At 34.8% G+C, this 19,338-nt stretch overlaps 1 protein-coding gene across 1 annotated transcript in view; it reads left to right on the forward strand.

Annotated features, from left to right (window-relative positions):
• The window catches only part of TMEM232 (transmembrane protein 232), a 289,360-nt gene that overhangs the window by 56,717 nt on the left and 213,305 nt on the right, over window positions 1–19,338 (forward strand). Inside the window, exons 8-9 of the mRNA XM_044266111.1 lie at window positions 9,371–9,494; window positions 10,481–10,733. Coding sequence (XP_044122046.1) covers window positions 9,371–9,494; window positions 10,481–10,733 — 377 coding nt within the window. The remainder of the gene's footprint in view (window positions 1–9,370; window positions 9,495–10,480; window positions 10,734–19,338) is intronic.

A 19,338-nucleotide genomic window follows, 5' to 3' on the forward strand; every position in this document is an offset into this window, starting at 1 on the left:
CATACCAAACTATTCTGACTTTGCAAATGGAGAAACTGAGGTGCCGTTTATTAGGTTACTAGTGAGTGCAGCGAGATTTTTAGGGTCCCAGTATAGCATGCTTCAGTACCTTATTCCACTATCATTCTGGCTGTATAAGTAAGGGGATAACAGTTTTGAGGCATCTTGTCACTAAATACTGACTTCTTATTTACTGGGAAGACGTGGTGGAAATCAAGTGAGGGAGGGGATGGCAGTGTTTAGAAATGCTGAATGAACAGAGGGGTAATAAAATTTAAAAAAAAAAAACAGTGATTGTTTAAAATCAAAATGAAGGGGCGCTTGGGTAGCTCAGTGGGTTGAGGTCTCTGCCTTCGGCTAAGGTCATGATCCCAGGGTCTTGGGATCAAGCCCCGCATCGGGCTCTCTGCTCAGGAGGGAGCCTGCTCTTCCCCCACCCCTGCCTGCCTCTCTGCCTACTTGTGATCTCTGTCTGTCAAATAAATAAATAAAATCTCTAATAAATAAATAAATAAATAAAATCAAAAGGAAAAGATAATTGCTTAAAAAAAACACTGCCAAATAATTTGTCTCTTTCTTATATTTACTATATTTTAAAGAGGTTTCAATATTTCTTTTTAAAAAAGTGATGAGTCTAATAAACAAAAATAATGCATTGATATTAAAAGGTTAATTTATAAGTTCGCAATTTGCCTAATTTCTGTTAGTCCATTTTTTTTGTTGTAATGATGATATTATATCAAATATTAAAGAATTAATTTTTCTTCTTGTAAAGTATTTAAGTGATTTATGGAATAATCTGTATAGCTATCCAGAAGTCACTATTCCAGATAAAAACAAAACAAACTGTGATGTAATTATCAAAATCAAACCAGAAATGCTTTCTATTTCTGGGTAAACTTGAATGTTGGTCTTATATACGCCAAAGACTGGGTACATGTAAAAAATTTAAAAAATGAACAGTGTATTTAGAATGAAATAGAAATATTGAGGCATCGGACCTTGATAGTAAATTGAGACTTTGTCAGGATTTGCTGGACCAGATAGCCTTGGAGCTGTGACACTTGGTGGAAGATAAATTTGGTGTAGTAGTTGAAATTCAATGCCAAGTGACTATTAAGAGGAGTAACCTGAACAATTTTGTTTTCCATGCATATCAGTAAAGTTACCATAATGATGAATCAATGTTCAGAGATTTAAAATGCAGAGAGGACCATCCAACTGATTGATCAGAAGACATTTGATTAATACTGGCAAAAATTGCTTGTGCCCATGTAAGTGAGTGGTTCTCATCTGCCCATTTCTGATGTTATCTATCAGTAGGTAATTCATCCCATAAATCTCTGCCTTGCTTCTTATAACCCCCTTTATAAAAATTATACCATAGAAAAAGAAAGAAATAGAAGCAAGTGGTTTCAGCTGAGCCTGAAAAGAGCCAGCCCAGAATCCACAAAGGACTCAGGGAAGGCATCACAGAGATAGAGCAACCTCTGCTCACTAGGGGACAGGGAAAAAAAAAAAAAAACCCTGCAGAGGAAATGCACTAAAGACAATAAATTATAAAACAGGGTGAAGAAATAGAGAAAAAGGGACTACTACATGAGCCCCTCCCAGCTGTCATGCACCAGCCTTTATCTGGGAATTTAGCTGCCCTGAGCTGCTGATAACCAGCTTGCTGTACGGCGGATTTCCGTTTAATATGGTTAAATTTTATATGATGCTTCATACTCTCAATGCTCCACCCTGTGGTTTGGCCTTTTATAAACTGCCCCATTTGCTCTGGGAAGATAGCTCAAGCCAGTGCAAAAGGCTTTCTAATCTAACATGAAAATAATGAATTGTGTTTATAATTGAATTATTAGCCAATGAAGACTGCTGAGAAATGCAGTATGGCATTTCAGTAGAGCAGTATAACATATAAAATTATATCTCCCAAAGCAAAATAGCTGATTTAATGCGCTCCATGAATGTATTCCAAAAAAGCTTGACAGTTTAAAATTATATGGACATGGCAAGTGGTTTCCAGAGGTATAGTATTTGTGTTTGCATTGAAATGAATCAGGCAAGGAATTAACTGCTTTCTATAGGCAGCAAGGCCTTACTTTCTGTCTAGATCCAGGATACCGACATTGCTTATCTCCTGAACCCCAGTAATTATAATGTTCAAGTGACAGTCTAACCCAAACCATTCAAACACCTTTTTTGTCATTAGCCCTCCTCCTTCATGAGCTGAGATGGCCGTGTAAGTCCTTACTTTTCAGACTTGTTTACTGGATTTTTAAATGTATCCTGTGATCCTCTGGGCTAAGTGTAACCATTCAGTCTCCAGCAAGGGTAAATATGTAATTATGCCTTGCTAGGTTATGGTACAGTAAAAAAGCATTCAACCTCAAGTCAGAGGACCCAAGTTTTAGTCCTCTCTCTTGCTACTTGTCTAATTTTGAATGCGTTGCTTAGCCCCATGAACAGTGTCTGGTTAGCAGATAAATAATTACACTAGCCACTTCAGAGAGCTTTTTGAAAGATTTAAATGAGATAAGTAATAAAAACACTTTTTATACACGGAGTCTCTCCTATTACCTCTTGTCCTACGAGTTCAGATCTGAATTGTTTTTTTTCCTAGAGAGGCTTCTACCTACTGAATTTCGATCTCCATACCTGGCACACATCTCCTCAAGTTAACCAAATTACACACCCTAACAGCTACATTTCAGAACTGTTCCCCTGCTCTCTACCGTCTCTGTCACAACCTTGGTTTAGGTCCCTATTGTCTCATGACTCTTGGAGCTTTTTAACGGGCCCCTTTGCCTTAAGTTTTCCTTTCCATAGTCTGTCATACTCTGCTGCCAGGGTTACAACCTAAATGTGATTATACCACTCTCTGGCTTAAAATTATTTAATAAGAACTATTTTGGCATGACACGGGTTACATCAGGGTCTCATAACTTGCCATGATCAGAAAAGAGCAAAAGGAGCAAAAACAAAGACCGAAAGGTCCTGCTACTAGGTAGGACTCATGACCGCCAATAAACCAAATAGATGAAGTGCCTGATAGGACTGGATGGAGATGACAGTTCGTGATCCACCGGTGCCTTCTCTGGTGAAGCTGCGTTCCTGGCTTGTCCAACCCGCCAGGCCTTCGTTCTTGCCCTCTGTTACCCCTGGAGCTCTGAGAATGAAGCTCTGCCAGCAGGAGACAGAGCGACTTTTAGCAGACACACTGAAGACTAGATTCACAGGTAGTCCATTTTTTCTGAGTATCAAAAATCAGACAATGGCAAGAGAAATGCATTCTTCAAAGTACTTTTCATAAATGGCCAAAATCAAGAATGAAATCCTGCCTGCCCTCCTCACATGCAATGTAGATTGAGCTTACTTTATTTGAATTAACCCTCCCTTAACATACTTCCTAGTATGTTAACATACTCTGGAGTTTCTGATAACATTAAGGTCAAATCACTATTTAAAATGTTCTATCCCTTCCTTAAAGGATAAATTATATATCTATATATATCAATATTTTATCAATATATCTATATATATCAATATCAATATTTTAAGGGTCATATTTCTGAAATTATTTTGAATTATTAAATTTTACCTATTTTTCCTACTCACTGTCAGCCTTTTACCACTAGGATTTCCCATTCCTAAACTTGAAATACTATTCATTTCTTCGTTGGTTTGAGTAAATTCTAAGTATGGACATAGGCTCCCTATTTCATTAAGTGGTTTCTTGCTTATGCACAACTCTATGCTGAGAATAACGTTTGTCACTATTTATTTCCCCCTGAAAAGTGTATGTACATTTTGTCCATTTTGTCTGGAAATAGGCCTCTGGACTCACAGTTTTGTTGTTTTTTTTCTCCCTAATTCCCACTTTATTATTATTATTTTTTTTAGATTTTATTTGTTTATTTGACAGACAGAGATCACAAGCAGACAGAGAGGCAGGCAGAGAGAGAGAGAGGGAAGCAGGCCCCCTGCTGAGCAGAGAGCCCAATGTGGGACTCGATCCCAGAACCCTGAGATCAAGACCTGAGCCGAAGGCAGCGGCTTAACCCACTGAGCCACCCAGGCACCCTAATTCCCACTTTAAATCTCTAAATGTTGCTATGCTATTTCCTCACTTATGATTAGATGTTCAAAACCAGTCTACTTTTTTTCTATTTTATCTTCAATCCGGAATTTTTTAGGGACTTCTTTGTGATTTGGCAGCCAGGATATAAAAGGCATCCTCTCTTGTCTCATGGGCCAGCTTACGAAGCTGTTGAGGCAAATCCTCCACTTTACCCTGAGAAAAGCCCTGCTATGTGCAGCTGTGCACAAATGAGTGGTGACGGCTCTGCGTTTCCTGAAGGCCTTCCATTGATTATTCATCGTTCACATGCTCAGTGCACAGCTCCTGCCTCTCTTGCTTGGATTATACATCACATTAAAGTGGAAAACCCATATATGCCTGCACTAAATTTTAATCTTTGGCTTCTTGTCATTGGAAAGGTTTTCCTTCATTTAAATTCCATTTTCTTCGTAACTTTAAAATCTTTAAAATTCCTTTTTTTTTTCTTTCTTTTTTCTTTTTTGTAGTACTACAGGTTTCGCCCTTGATTCTGTTTCTCTGGTTGTTTGTTTCTTTCTTTAAAAAAAAAATATTTTATTTATTAATCTATTTAGCGCTTGAGTGGGGGGAGGGGCAGAGGGAGACAGAGAGACTCTCAAACAGACTCCCTGATGAGGACAGAAGCCCAGGCAGGGCTTGATCCCTTGACCCTGAGACCATGACCTGAGCTGAAATCCAGAGTCAGATGTTAACCCACTGAGCCACCCAAGCATACCTGGTTGTCTTGGTGGGAATTAGTACTGGGTCTCAGTTTGCCAGTTTTCTTTCTTCCGAGCAACTTTTGCAGTTAACTTCCTCATCAAGGATTTGAATTATATTTTTGTATTTTAATCTCTTTTCAGTCTCTCGTTTCCTTACCATACTACCTTTCATCTCGGTATCGAGGCTTTTCATTGTCTTTTTCTCTCATTCAGCTTTATTAAAGGCACTTAAGAGTCTCTAAAAATATCTTTTGGTCCCTATAAGAAATAATTTTCAGAGCTATGATCCTCTCTAAATATTCAGATTGGTATTCTCTTCAGTCTTTGCTTTCACAGTCTCCATTTTCTATTTTACTTACCTCATGACCTAGGAGAAATCTTTAAAAACTCGGTATTTTAAAGCAAGAGGTTTGTATTCACAGCATTCATAACAGCATTATTAAATGCTGCAGCGCTCAACATGCACTATCATCAGCAACCTTCCTGTATTCTTCCTACTCTTTGATATTTTACTTTTGAGGAGAAAATGCCCCCCAGTGTTCCCATTATAGGGCTCCTCCTCCTCCCTGCCTCCTACACACCAATTGCCACAGCATGGTTTTCTACCCTTTGTGTCATGTGGAAGTTGCCAGATGAGAGAGATGAGGAAGGAGCACAGAAATAATACCCTGGCTGCTTACAAAGTCAGTCCTCCAAAGTAAGGGACTGGCTTTACTTTTTTCTAAAGCTCTGAAAAACACCCTAGATAGTCGAGATCATTTTTTTTTCCCTTTTAACTTTTGTTGGAGACACGAGGCTGCTGTATTTCAAGAAATGGAATGTGGGTACTCCTTGCTGCCGTTCAACCCAGCTCCATCAACTTTATGGTTTGTGGAAATTCCCTATCAGTTGCTGCTCTTAGTGACTTCTCTTTCATTCTCAGTCTTTCATTTTTAGGGTTGTGTGGATTTTGACATTGTTAATGTTTTCTGAGGTGTCTACTGAAAGACTGAAATAATGCTGTGTAAGCGTTGTGACTTGGAGACATCTTAATTCCGTCTTTTAAAATTGCAATTTGGTCATTGAAGAAATCGTTGTAGGGGAGTAGGGAGTAGGGAGAACCTAGGAAAACTTGATTGCTGATGTTCCAAACCTTTTTATAAGGCTGTGTAGATAGTCGGATACGTCAATAGTTTTTTATGAAACTCTTATTATTATATTTTAGTAGGTCTATCATCTATATATTTATTTATTTTCCATATTTTAGCTGATTTATATTAGTGTAGAAGGGACAGTGGGCCGGAGGAAGGCTTGCTGAGGTCCAGCCCAGGATCTGGTACCGTTTACCTGTGTGCAGTGGTTCACATTAATTTGAAAAGTGAAAAAAGTTTTTCTTATAGTAAAATGAATCAAGTAACTGTGACACTTTGGACAAGTCAGTAAACCTCTGCTCTGGTTTCGTTATTTATAAAATTAGGGGAAGTTTTATAATATTTGCAAATTACTTTATACATGTTTAATTTCATGGCACTGTAAAACCAAGTCAGTCTACTAATAATTGAGATTTGTACTGTAGTGAGTTGACAAAGAAGCTAGTGCAAAATTTCTAACCTATTAACTTCTTATCTTTCTGTGTGTATTGGTTTTCAGTTTTGAATTTTAACAAACTCTAATATCTAAGTATTGGTGTTTCTATTTTATTTTTAGCAAAGGTACTTTCACTTCAGAAAATTTTACGATCAGTAGGATTGATTGAAAATAGTGTGTTTGTGTTGAAGCATTTTTCTACCACAGGAGGTCGACACAAATGAATCTTTTTTTCATCCATATTCTAGTGAGAGTGCCCTGTGTTAGTTAAAATTTTCCAGACTAAAAAGAGAACAGAAAAACCAAAATCAATAGGTATATTCAGGGGCAAGGAAGTTCTGTAAACTCTGAGACTATACTCCTATACTCTCCTTTACTTGACCTTATTGTGAAGTGGGGTGAGAGGTACTTCGAGAATGACTCACTAGTCATTCACCTCTGAGGGCATCTGGACCTCAGTCACTGTAGGACTTCATAGAGAAAAGTTATCAAATTCATATCCTTTGACTTTGAAGAAATAGTCTTTTTGTAATTCGATTCAGGTCAGCATTTTGAACCTAGCCATTTCACATAGAGCATTTTACTTAAATCTTGTGATAGTCTCTGAAATACAGGTTTTGCTATATTTACTTAAAGATGAGTAGATTCAAACTGAGGTAGACTATGCAAATTGCCCTAAGTCATATACCTAATTAGTGGCAGAGCTAAGATTCCATCTCTAATTTTTCTGACTCTTAAGTTCATGCTTGTAAACGTCATGTTGAGTCTATCAGGATTCAATTCTTCTGCCTGTAACAGTAACCTAACTACAGTTGCATTACCAAATAGGGTACTAATTATTGCACATAACAAGCTGTACACAACTGATACACAGATTCTTAAGAAAATCAAGACCCAAGCTCCTTCTAGCTTCCTTTTCTTCCATTGATGGTATTGGATTTCCATCATCTTGTTGCAAGACTGCTGCTCTACCCTCTGGCATCATGTATATTTTCCCAGTGGGAGGGAAAAGATGAAAAAAATTACCTGTTATTTAAATTTCATTTCTTTCTTAATTAGAAAGATAATAGAATTATTAGGAAAAAACCTTTCATAATACATTTCCATTTGTATTATTTGTACTACTTGTATTATTTGTATTATTGACTAAATCTACATTTATGGCTATTCCAAACTTCAAGGGTGTATGGGGATTCATATTTTTTAAAAAAAGATTTTATTTATTTTTTATTTGATAGGCAGGGATCACAAGTAGGCAGAGAGGCACACAGAGAGAGAGAGGAGGAAGCAGGCTCCCTGCTGAGCAGAGAGCCTGATGTGGGGCTCGATCCCAGGACCCTGGGATCATGACTTGAGCCGAAGGCTGAAGCTTTAACCCACTGAGCCACCCAGGCTCCCCAGGGGATTCATATTTTAAGTCAAATTTATTAAGATATAATTTACATACAATGAAATTCACACATTTAATGTTCACAGATCTATGACCTTTGACAAATTGCATACATCTGTGTAATCACGAGATATAGAACGCGGCCGGTTTCCATAGTGTAGTGGTTATCACATTCACCACACAAGTTATAGAGCATTTCCATTTTGAGGAGCAATGTTTACTGAACATTTTGCCATCTTGAACAAAACTGAGGTTTATTTCTGAAAGGAAGGAGCAGACAATATGAGGTAGGCAATAGGCAGTGTTGTCACATTAAGGTTAAATTTTTTTATTGAGGCTAATTAGCATATAACACTGTATTAGTTTTAGGTGTATGACATAATGATTTGATGTTTGTATATATTGTGAAATGATCAGCACAATAAGTCTATTTCCTATGTACTTAAATAATGGTTTGGAAAAGCAATACTGGAAATGTCCTTAGGTGAGAGAAGAATTTAGCTGTCATTAAGCCAGCTTAAAATGGGAACCTGGGTAAATGTCCCAGATCTGTTTATGTCTCAATTTTCTAATATTAAAAAAAAAAGATATCAGAGGGGTCTTGAATGTGTCAAAAAATTGTGGTTCAGTGAGTGAGATAATTTATGTGAAAGCACAATGAGATCTGTAAAGCTCTATTCAAATATAAAGAATTGTCTTTTTCCCTCATGATTAGAGGTATTTCCTTTTGAAAATGATAATGAACTTGGCTTACTGGCCTGAAATATCACAGTTGGTGAAATACAAATTGTAAAATATGCCAATTCTTTATCAATGGCTTATAAATCAAGGCAATATGCAGGTCTAGGTAGAGGAATATACATTTGCATTCTTATAGTTCTCCTTCAAACTGTATCTCTTTCAGTTGGGTGAAAATAGCACTTAATGTATAATTTCCTGAAACTATCAAATATATGTTCATTTATGACTAATAAATTCTTGTGTGATTTTCCAGTTATCATATACTACTTTGAATGATAAATCTTGACAGTGTTCTAATCAAACAGAAATATAGATTTTGAGAAATTATACTTTTTGTAAAATCAAGTACTTTGAACTTTTGGACTTTTGGGAAGGTCATTTTTAAATTTTCTCTCTCTCTCTTTTTTTTTTTAACAGGAAAACATTTTTGCAATTCATTTCTTAGTTGTAGAAAGTTAAAAATCAAAAACTATTGTGAGATATTGGGGACACTCTAGAACCAGAGCCCTTGATTGCTTATTATACAGGATCTGTGAAGAAATGTGATCTTTTATAGTATTTATTACTCTCAGAGTTTCGATAGAACTCTATTCTAAATTCAAATATCTTGCCAAAATGTAGTTCTTTCTTGTAGACTTTAAACAGAAACAGTGTCAAAAACCCTTTCCTACTAAAAAAAACAAAAAAAAACAAAAAAAACCAGAAACAGTGTCAACCAATACCTATCTTTATTAAAAGTAAATGTATTTGGTAATCTGGGATACTCATTAACGCTGGCCAATTTTTTCATTAAAAATTATTTATTGTTATTTTAATTAAGGTCTTTGTTGTTTTGCTCACAAAATTTTTTAGGTTGGATTCAATACTGGCTTTGTTGGTCCTTGGGGAGGCTGCCAAACTAAACATGGCCTGCTTAAAAGCTTTAATGGAACTAATGAGAGATTTCCTTTCAAGCATTATGTCTGTTCAAAACCAGGTAACGGTATATTGTTAATTTAGGTGTTTTAAAAGACCTGAAGAGAAACAATTTTTTATTTTTGCCACTACTTAAATTGTATATCATATTAGGGCTTATAATGAACATAACCTTGTGATAAAAATTTTAATTAAATGTGAAAGTAAAAGCACATTTATCATATATCACACTACAGATAGATTGATATAGATAGAGATGTAAAGATAGGGAAATAGATTATACACACACACACACACACACATCAGAAGGACTTTAAATTTTATTAACAAACTTGAGATCATATAGTCATATATGGTTTAGTTTCCAAAATTTAAAATATATTATGAAAGCATTTTTCATTATAATGATATATTATTAAAATTTATATTTTGGTCTGCATGAGATAATTTAAATATTACTTCATTGTTGAATATTGAGTCTATTTCTAATTATTCACAGTTAATTGCAAATAATGTTGAGCTGGTACTTTTGTACATAAAATCTTTATCTGTGTTTATGACTATTACTTTAGAATAGATTCATAAAATTAAATTACTAAATGACAGACTATGAACTTTTTAAAATATTTGTAGAATGGATCTCCAAATTCCTCTCCAGAATATATAATTGCCTTGCTTTCCGATGAAAAATGTATTAAGTGCCGCACACAATGACTGAGCTTTATATAAAAAAAGATTCTTTAAAATGTAATATGGGGAAGTGATATTTCATTGGATTGATTTATATTCTATTGATTACTAAGGAAATTGAAAAATTGTTCTTTATATACTTTTGAGCTCTTTGTATTTTTTATTCTTTGAGCTAGATTTTATGCAATCTGCCCATAGAAAATCCATTTTTTAATAAGTACATTTTAGAACTATTAGTTGATTATGGTTCTTTAACAACTCTATAAAATTTGAAGATATTTCTTATTGTAAGTATAGTATATAGTTTTAATTATGACAATGTCCCTTGATTATCTAATAACTATTTTCTCATTTTAGGAAGAAGGCTGCAAGGTAGATGACTTTTCCTGGGCCTGGAATGTAGTCTACATGTACATAACAATTCTTGCAGAAATCTGCTTGTATGCAACCACTTCTAATTTGCGAAAAACTGCTTTTATTGGTTTCTGTGTCTGTAAAAGTTCACAAAAAGATATTTTACTCATGAGTAAATCAGAAGAACCACCAGAATTGAAGGAAGCAAGTATTTTAGGTCTTTTGGAATATTTCTCTTCAAAAATATCGGATAATTGTAAGTAAATTATTTCTCAACTTGTTGAGAAATATTTCTTAAATGTCCCTGTCTACATATAGCAACAAACCTTTTATTTTATTTTTATTTACTTTTATTTATTCTTTTAACCTACAGTGTTTTATTAGTTTCAGATGGCTAATACAGTGACTCAACAATGCCATATATCATGCAGTGCTGACAAGTGCCCTCCTTAATCCCCATCACCTATCTCACCCATCCCTCCAGCCATCTTCCCTGTGGTAACCATCAGTTTGTTCACTTTAGCTGAGAGTCTGTTTTGTGGTTTCTCTCTTTCTCTTTCTCCCCCCACCTTTGCATATTTTTTTGTTTGTTTCTTAAATTCCACATATGAGTGAAATCATATGGTATTTGTCTTTCTTAGAATGATTTCTCTTAGTATTATACTCTCTAGCTCCATCCAAGTCATTGCAAGTGGGAAGAATCAATTCCTTTTTATGGCCGAACAATATTTCATTGTGTGTATATACTACATCTTTATCCATTCATCTATTGATGGACACTTGGGCTGCCTCCATAATTTCACTGTTGTAAATGATGCTGCTATAAACATAGGGGTGCATGTATCCATTTGAATTAGTGTTTTTGTATTCTTTGGGTAAATACCCAGCAGTGTGATTGCTGGATTGTAGGATAGCTCTATTTTTAACTTTTAGAGGAATCTTCATACTGTTTTCCACAGTGGCTGCACCAGTTTGCATTTCCACCAATGGTGTACGAAGGTTCCTTTTTCTCACCAAAACTTGTTGTTTCTTGTGTTTTTTATTTTAACTATTCTGACAGGTGTGGGGTGATATCTCATCGTCGTTTTGATTTGCATTTTCCTGATGATGACTAATGTTGAGCATCTTTTCATATGTCTGTTGGCCATCTGGATGTCTTCTTTGGAGGAATATCTATTCACGTCTTCTTCCCATTTTTTTCATTGCATTATTTGTTTTTTGGGGTGTTGAATTGTATAACTTATCTCTGTTTTGGATACTAGCTCTTTGTCAGATGTGTCATTTACAGATCTCTTCTCCCATTCTGTAAGGTGGCCTTTTAGTTGCGTTGGTTTTTTTCTTTGCTGTACAAAAGCTTTTTATTTTGATATAGTTCTAGTAGTTTACTTTTGCTTTTATTTCCCATGCCTCAGGAGGCATATCCAGAAAAATGTTGCTATGGCTGATGTCAGAGATATTACTGCCTGTATTCTCTTCTAGGATTTTTATGGATTCAGGGCTCAAATTTAGGTCTTTTATCCATTTTGAATTTATTTTTCTGTGTGGTATAAGAAAATGATCCAGTTCATTCTTTTGCATGTAGGTGTCCAGTTTTCCCAATACCATTTATTGAAGGGACTTTTTCCCATTGCATAGTCTTTCCTGCTTTGTTGAAGATTAATTGACCATATAATTGTGGGTTTATTTCTGGGTTTTCTAATTTTTTCTCTTGATATGTGTGTCTATTTTTGTGCCAGTACCATAGTGTTTTGATTTCTGTAGCTGTGAAAAACAACTTGAAGTCTGGAATTGCAATGCCTCCAGTTTTGCTTTTCTTTTTCAAGATTGCTTTGACTATTTGGGGTCTTTTGTGGTTCCATATAAATTTTAGGATTATTTTTTCTAGCCCTGTGAAAAGTTGTATTTTAATAGGGATTTCATTAAATGTAGATTGCTTTGTTGTAGTATAGACTTTTTTTTTTTATTAGAGAGAGAGACAGTGAGAGAGAGTATGAATGAGGAGAAAGTCAGAGGGAGAAGCAGACTCCCCGTGGAGCTGGGAGCCCAATGTGGGACTCAATCCCGAGACTCCAGGATCATGACCTGAGCTGAAGGCATTTGCCCAACCAACTGAGCCACCCAGGCGCCCTGTAGTATAGACATTTTAATGATATTTTTTCTTCCAGACTATGAGCATGGAATCCCTTTCCATTTCTTTGTATCATCTTCAGTTCCTTTCATCACTCTTTTATAGTTTTCAGAGTACAGGTCTTTCACCTCATTGCTTAGATTTGTTCCTAGGTATTTTATTTTTTTGCTTCAATTAAAAATGGAATTGTTTTCTGAATTTCTCTTTCTGCTTCTTCATTATTAGTGTATTGAGATGCAATAGATTTCCTCACATTGATTTTGAATCTTATGACTTTACTGAATTCATTTACCAGTTCTAGTAGTTTTTGGTGGTGTCTTTAGAGTTGTCAATATACAGTATTATTTCACCTGCAAATAGTGAAAGTTTTACTTCTTCCTTACAAATTGGGGTGTCTTTTATTTCTTTTTGTTGTCTAACTGATGTCACTAGAATTTCTTGCTTCTTTTTTTTTTTTAAGATTTTATTTATTTGACAGAGAGAGTTTTAAGATCACAAGTAGGCAGAGAGGCAGGCAGAGAGAGAGAGAGAGAGGGGGGAGGAAGCAGACTCCCTGCAGAGCAGAGAGCCCGATGCGGGGCTTGATCCCAGGACCCTGGGATCATGACCTGAGCCGAAGGCAGAGGCTTTAATCCACTGAGCCACCCAGGCACCCCTGTCACTAGAATTTCTAATACTATGCTGAATAAGTGGTGAGAGTGGACATCCTTATCTTGTTTCTGACCTTAGGGGGAAAGCTCTCAATTTTTCCCCACTAAGTATGATATTAACTTGGGCTTTTCATATATGGCTTTTATTATGTTATAGGAATAAACCTTTTACAGAAAATTAACATTATCTAAGTGGGAAGCTATTTTAAATTTAGTAGGCCTTTTTACAAATTTGGGAAGAATATTTTATAACATAGAAAATTTTAATTAACAATTTTAAAACAAATATAAACTAGGCTCAGTTGATTTATTATTCACATTATATTCCTGGAAAACAAAGATAGCTTAGGAAAATTTAGGAAATATATATATAAAGTTTCTTTTATTCCTTTCCACATTAGGACTTCTCCATCTATCTTCTCCATTTTCTCTAGGTATCCACTGTTTCTATTGTTCCCCTGCATTCAGGGGATTTCTCTCCAATTACTTGAATATTGTAGTACATTGTAGTACATCAGTAGTACATCTGACATTTTATATTCCATCAAAGTACACCGTTTTACCTTTCAAAACTAAAGGTCATTTTGATATCATTGTTTATGGGGACTACTAGAATAAAATACTTTTATTTTTAAAAGAGTACTACAGGGATAATATTAATTCAAGAGTTTCCTTTTAAGATAACTGGACCTTTTCTTTATGAATATCATTGTAATCTAAATATTATTATACTATATTATGTAGATGATTCTCACTTCCATTAAGTTCTGAGATAACTGAGATGAATCATGTCCAAATTATATTTGTGTAATATAACATCTAAAACATAGTAGTTGGGTGGTTAATAATAGTGGATTTATTATGTAATTAAATCACTGAATTTTAAATATAATTGTAAGATTTTAAAAGTACAGAAGGAGGAAGAGTATTGTCTTTCTTCAGAACTATAATTCACTGAGTTGGCATAAATTATGCTTGAATATAATTTTAAGTAGTAAGAACTTCATAGGAGATATTAATTTCATTTTTAAAAACTCGCTTGGTATTTTAAAATTATTTTCGGTACACTTTTGGTTTAAACAATTAGTTAGAAACTATCATTTCTGAGTGCAACTTGCTTGTCCTTTTCCAGTTCATAGAACAATTACATTTATTTTTTAGTAGTGTCAATTTTGCACAGGTTCCTAGTTTTTAATATATAAATTAGCATAAATATTTCTCCCATTTTTATAATATTGATTAAGTGAAGAGGTATGCACATTCTTAAGTATTTAGAATGATCAGAAATCTTGCTATACAGCAGCTCAATATCTGATTTTAATCTGCCACTTACCAGATTTATCTACAAATCTTAAGTTTTCAGGTTTTTGTCTAGCTGTTCTTTAATGATTCTCTTCAGTGATGGGTCCAATAGACATTTCTCCTTGGGGAGGATCTTTATTCCACAAGCCTCTTGGCCTCCTGCTGGCTATAACCCCTGAGTGCTGTCATAACCTCATGATGACAGGGTTGCATCTTTCTGCAGATACTCAAAACTTTTTCCTCCTCAGCAGTATGATTTCTTTTCCCCAGCCAGTTGATGAATTCATTGCATTCACTTGCTCATTGCTGATCTTCTTTGCAATTTCTTATCTTCTCCTGAATAACTTATTTTGAGGGTACAGGAACAGAATTTGGGTGAGTTCTTGGAAGAGATTTTTGTCTTTCTGCTTATGATCTACAGGTTTATATTGCTCAGCTTCCTGGACAACACCCCCCAAATTGTCCTAGGTCAAATGTTATTCTCTTTCCCTGTAATTGTCTCTCTGTCAAAGCAGACCTATTGAGAATTTATGTGACCTTTCTTCTTTCTGAGCAATGCACATATTATAGAAAGCTATTTGTGGACTTGAACTTACCAAACATATAGTCATCCTTGGTCATTGTCTTCTCATCTTTATAAATCTGAATGAGACTTGAACAAGAAATCTGAACAAGAAACACTTGTTTCTGCTTTATATGAATTCCCTACCAAGGGAAAGGTATGACATCTAAGAAAGCGCAAATTCTGAATATTTTCATATATGACCATAGGTGAGATAGCCATCTGGATCCAGTAGTGATGCTTTCATTGAGATCGATACTTTTGTTTAATTTCTTGTCATTGAGTAAATCTTATAGGAGCTTCTGAATCTCATCGTACCAACCGACATATAGTTTATGGATCAATAAAATAAAGTAAATATAAATATTAAAAAATATATAACAAATATATAAATAAAATATATCATATAAGTCATATAATATAAATTATATATAAACATTATATAAAATATATAAAATAAAATATAATATAAAAAATAAAAATAAAATCATTTTATTATTCAACTGTTATTACAGTAGAGAGTAAAAGATAATCCCTAACAAAGTGAGTTCTGGATAGGGTTGACCTTTATATATTCACAGATGGTGCTGAGGCAATGGATGGTTCTTTTGCTTTTATTGATGTCCTTCTTATGCTAATACTTAGGGTCAGAAATGAAATAATTAAGCAGTATTTTGCCAGTGTTTTCTCAACCCAAATGGACAAATAGAGGTTTCTGGTTGTGCAACATATTTAAAGATTTGATCTGCAATAAAGAGTATACACATATAAAAATTGCCTCTACAGTGAAGAGTCAATCTGATTTCTATGACATCAAACTTCTGGTACAAGCCGTAAATAATACTAGTGAGATTTGTCTCATTAAAGATTCTGAATGGTTTGAAGCCCTCAATACTTACAGCATCTTTGCTGTTTCTTATGGGAAATGTTTGAACTAAGTTGATTATCTGAGGACTGTTTTGTTAAAGACATGTCTTCATCTTTGTTGGGACCAGAGAATGTACTACCTCTGAACATAAACTTTTAGTCTCCTCTTCACATTCATACTGGATATTTGGCTTTCCCATATCAGTCATTACCATGGAAAGCCATTATTTCACATGACTGTACAAATGCCTAGTTGAATATTTTAACTGTCAAATGATAGGTTTTAAGAAAACTGTGTTGATGTGATTCATTAAACCTTGATTTCTGTAGCATCACTGACTGGTTTTTTTTTTCCACATGGGGAAGATGATTTTGTCTGGGTTACCCTGTATGCATGATCATTGATAATGATCACCAGTTTTACAAGACCACAGGGAACAGCTCCAAAAGTAGAATCATCTGTGTAGGTGTTGTTAACATGATTACTGGGGAAGATAAGTTTGTCTTTTTGGAAAGTGACTTAAAGAACCTGGAGCTGCAGCTATATTTAATTGAAAATGAAATTTTCTCCTGATTTTATTCTTTAAGTGGGTAAATCTTTAGAATGAGACAACCAGTCTAAAGTCACACAGATTTGTATTTTAATTCTGAAACTCATAACTTGGAGTCTTAGGTCAAATTATTTAATTTTGCTGACTATTTTTTTAACCTGATAATTATGATAAGACTGCTGTCCATATTATAGGGCTTTTCATGTGAAAAAACTATGGAAACATATGAACACTTGGCTTGGTACCTTTTGCATAGAAAGGGTCCAATAAATGTTAATAAATGTTATGGTTGTTAATGTGGTTATTAATATTGTTATAATGAGAAAACATCATTGAGGAAGGATTTTTTTCCCTAAAACTTATTCTCTGTACACTTTATATCCTTAGGATCCTATTTTATTTATATATAAAGATTTAAGTGACAGTGAAAAATATTTTAAGTGGTATATATAATATATAAATAGCCTCTTATGAATGCATCAAATAATGTTCTTATGGACCATTTTTATATAAAGGCTTTAAAATGAAAAATAAAACACTTCAAATCATAGTTTTGTGAAGGCAATGTTATAGAAAACTAAACTAATAATTTCCATGAAGACAATTTTCTAGTGATCTGATCTGATATGAGAGCAGAACTTAAAGAATCTCAAAAAATGGATGATTACTTTGCATGTTCTGTTTTTATTCTGAGGTTTGTGTCAAACAAGCTTTTCATAAAGTCAATAAGACTTTTATTAATTCTAGTGTGAGATCTTTTGCCAGTGACTGAAGTGCTGCCTTTTAGTGTTTTTGATTGAATAGAAATTTCTATATATGCTTATAAATACCAATTATACACTTAACATTTGTACTGTGGACTTAATTGTGTCCCCCAAAATTCATTTGTTAAAAGCTATAACCTGCAATGTGGAGATGATGTAATGATGGTAGGCTGTGATATGTTTGAACTAGTGTCCTTATAAGGAAAGACAACAGAGAGCTTGTTTTCACCTCTTATGTGAAGACACAGTGAGAAAGCTTCCATCTAAAAGCCAAGAAAAGAGTACTTACCATAAACAGAATCAGGTGGCACCTTGATCTTGGAAATCCTAGCCCCCAGAACTATGAGAAAATAAATTAATTTCTTATGTTTAAGACTCTAACTCTATGGTATTATGTAATAGCAGCCCAAGAAAACTAATATACATCCCCAGGGGTGTTGTGATATAGGCAGGTCTGAATATGCTAATATGCCCAAATGAATCCTTATTTGAAAGACAGATTTTTACAGCATAGTCTCTATTTTTAAAATTTGTTTTCATTTATTTATTTACTTATCTACTTATTTATAAGTTTTAATTCCAGTTAACATAGTGTTAGTTTTAGGTGTATGACATAGTGACAGCATAGTCTCTAGATGAGAAAATTTTGATCTGGAAAAACAGGGAAGATGATAAAAATTAATTTATTTAAATGTACAGAATTTTTGCTTGATCCTTGTTGAATTCCAATTTCAAGAAGTATTTTGCCTTGATGGATCATAAAGGAGGACAATAATTAACATTATTGAGTTCTTACTAAATGTCAGGCACAAGTCTAGGCTAATTCATCAATCATTACAACACTATACCTAGATATTCATATTGTCCTCATTTTATAGACAAGAAAACTGATGCACTTAGAGTTTATTTTGTCCAAGGAAATATAGTTAGTAGCAGTACATGTGAGTCTTAACCTAGGCAGACTGGCTTCAGAGTCCATACTAACTACCCCACTCTACTGAACTAACTAGGTTTATTGCCCTACAATGAAAAAATTTTTTTCCCAATTTATTTATTTTCAGAAAAACATTATTCATTATTTTTTCACCACACCCAGTGCTCCATGCAAGCTGTGCCCTCTATAATACCCACCACCACTGGTACCACTGGTACCCCAACCTCCCACCCCCCCGCCACTTCAAACCCCTCAGACTGTTTTTCACAGTCCATAGTCTCTCATGGTTCACCTCCCCTTCCAATTTACCCAAATTCCCTACTACTCTCTAACGCCCCTTGTCCTCCATGCTATTGGTTATGCTCCACAAATGAGTGAAACCATATGATAATTGACTCTCTCTGCTTGACTGATTTCACTCAGCATAATCTCTTCCAGTCCCGTCCATGTTGCTACAAAAGTTGGATATTCGTCCTTTCTGATGGAGGCATAATACTCCATAGTGTATATGGACCACATCTTCCTTATCCATTCATCCATTGAAGGGCATCTTTGTTCTTTCCATAGTTTGGCGACTGTGGCCATTGCTGCTATAAACATTGGGGTACAGATGGCCCTTCTTTTCACGACATCTGTATCTTTGGGGTAAATACCCAGGAGTGCAATTGCAGGGTCGTAGGGAAGCTCTATTTTTAATTTCTTGAGGAATCTCCACACTGTTCTCCAAAGAGGCTGCACCAACTTGCATTCCCACCAACAGTGTAAGAGGGTTCCCCTTTCTCCACATCCTCTCCAACACATGTTGTTTCCTGTTTTGTTAATTTTGGCCATTCTAAGTGGTGTAAGGTGATATCTCAATGTGGTTTTAATTTGAATCTCCCTGAGGGCTAATGATGATGAGCATTTTTTCATGTGTCTGATAGCCATTTGTATTTCTTGATTGGAGAAGTGTCTGTTCATATCTTCTGCCCATTTTTTGATGTGTTTGTCTGTTTCGTGTGGGTTGAGTTTGAGGAGTTCATTATAGATCCTGGATATCAACCTTTTGTCTGTACTGTCATTTGCAAATATCTTCTCCCATTCCGTGGTTTGCCTCTTTGTTT

Source organism: Neovison vison, chromosome 1 (genome assembly GCF_020171115.1).
Source record: "Neovison vison isolate M4711 chromosome 1, ASM_NN_V1, whole genome shotgun sequence".
NCBI lineage: Eukaryota > Metazoa > Chordata > Mammalia > Carnivora > Mustelidae > Neogale > Neogale vison.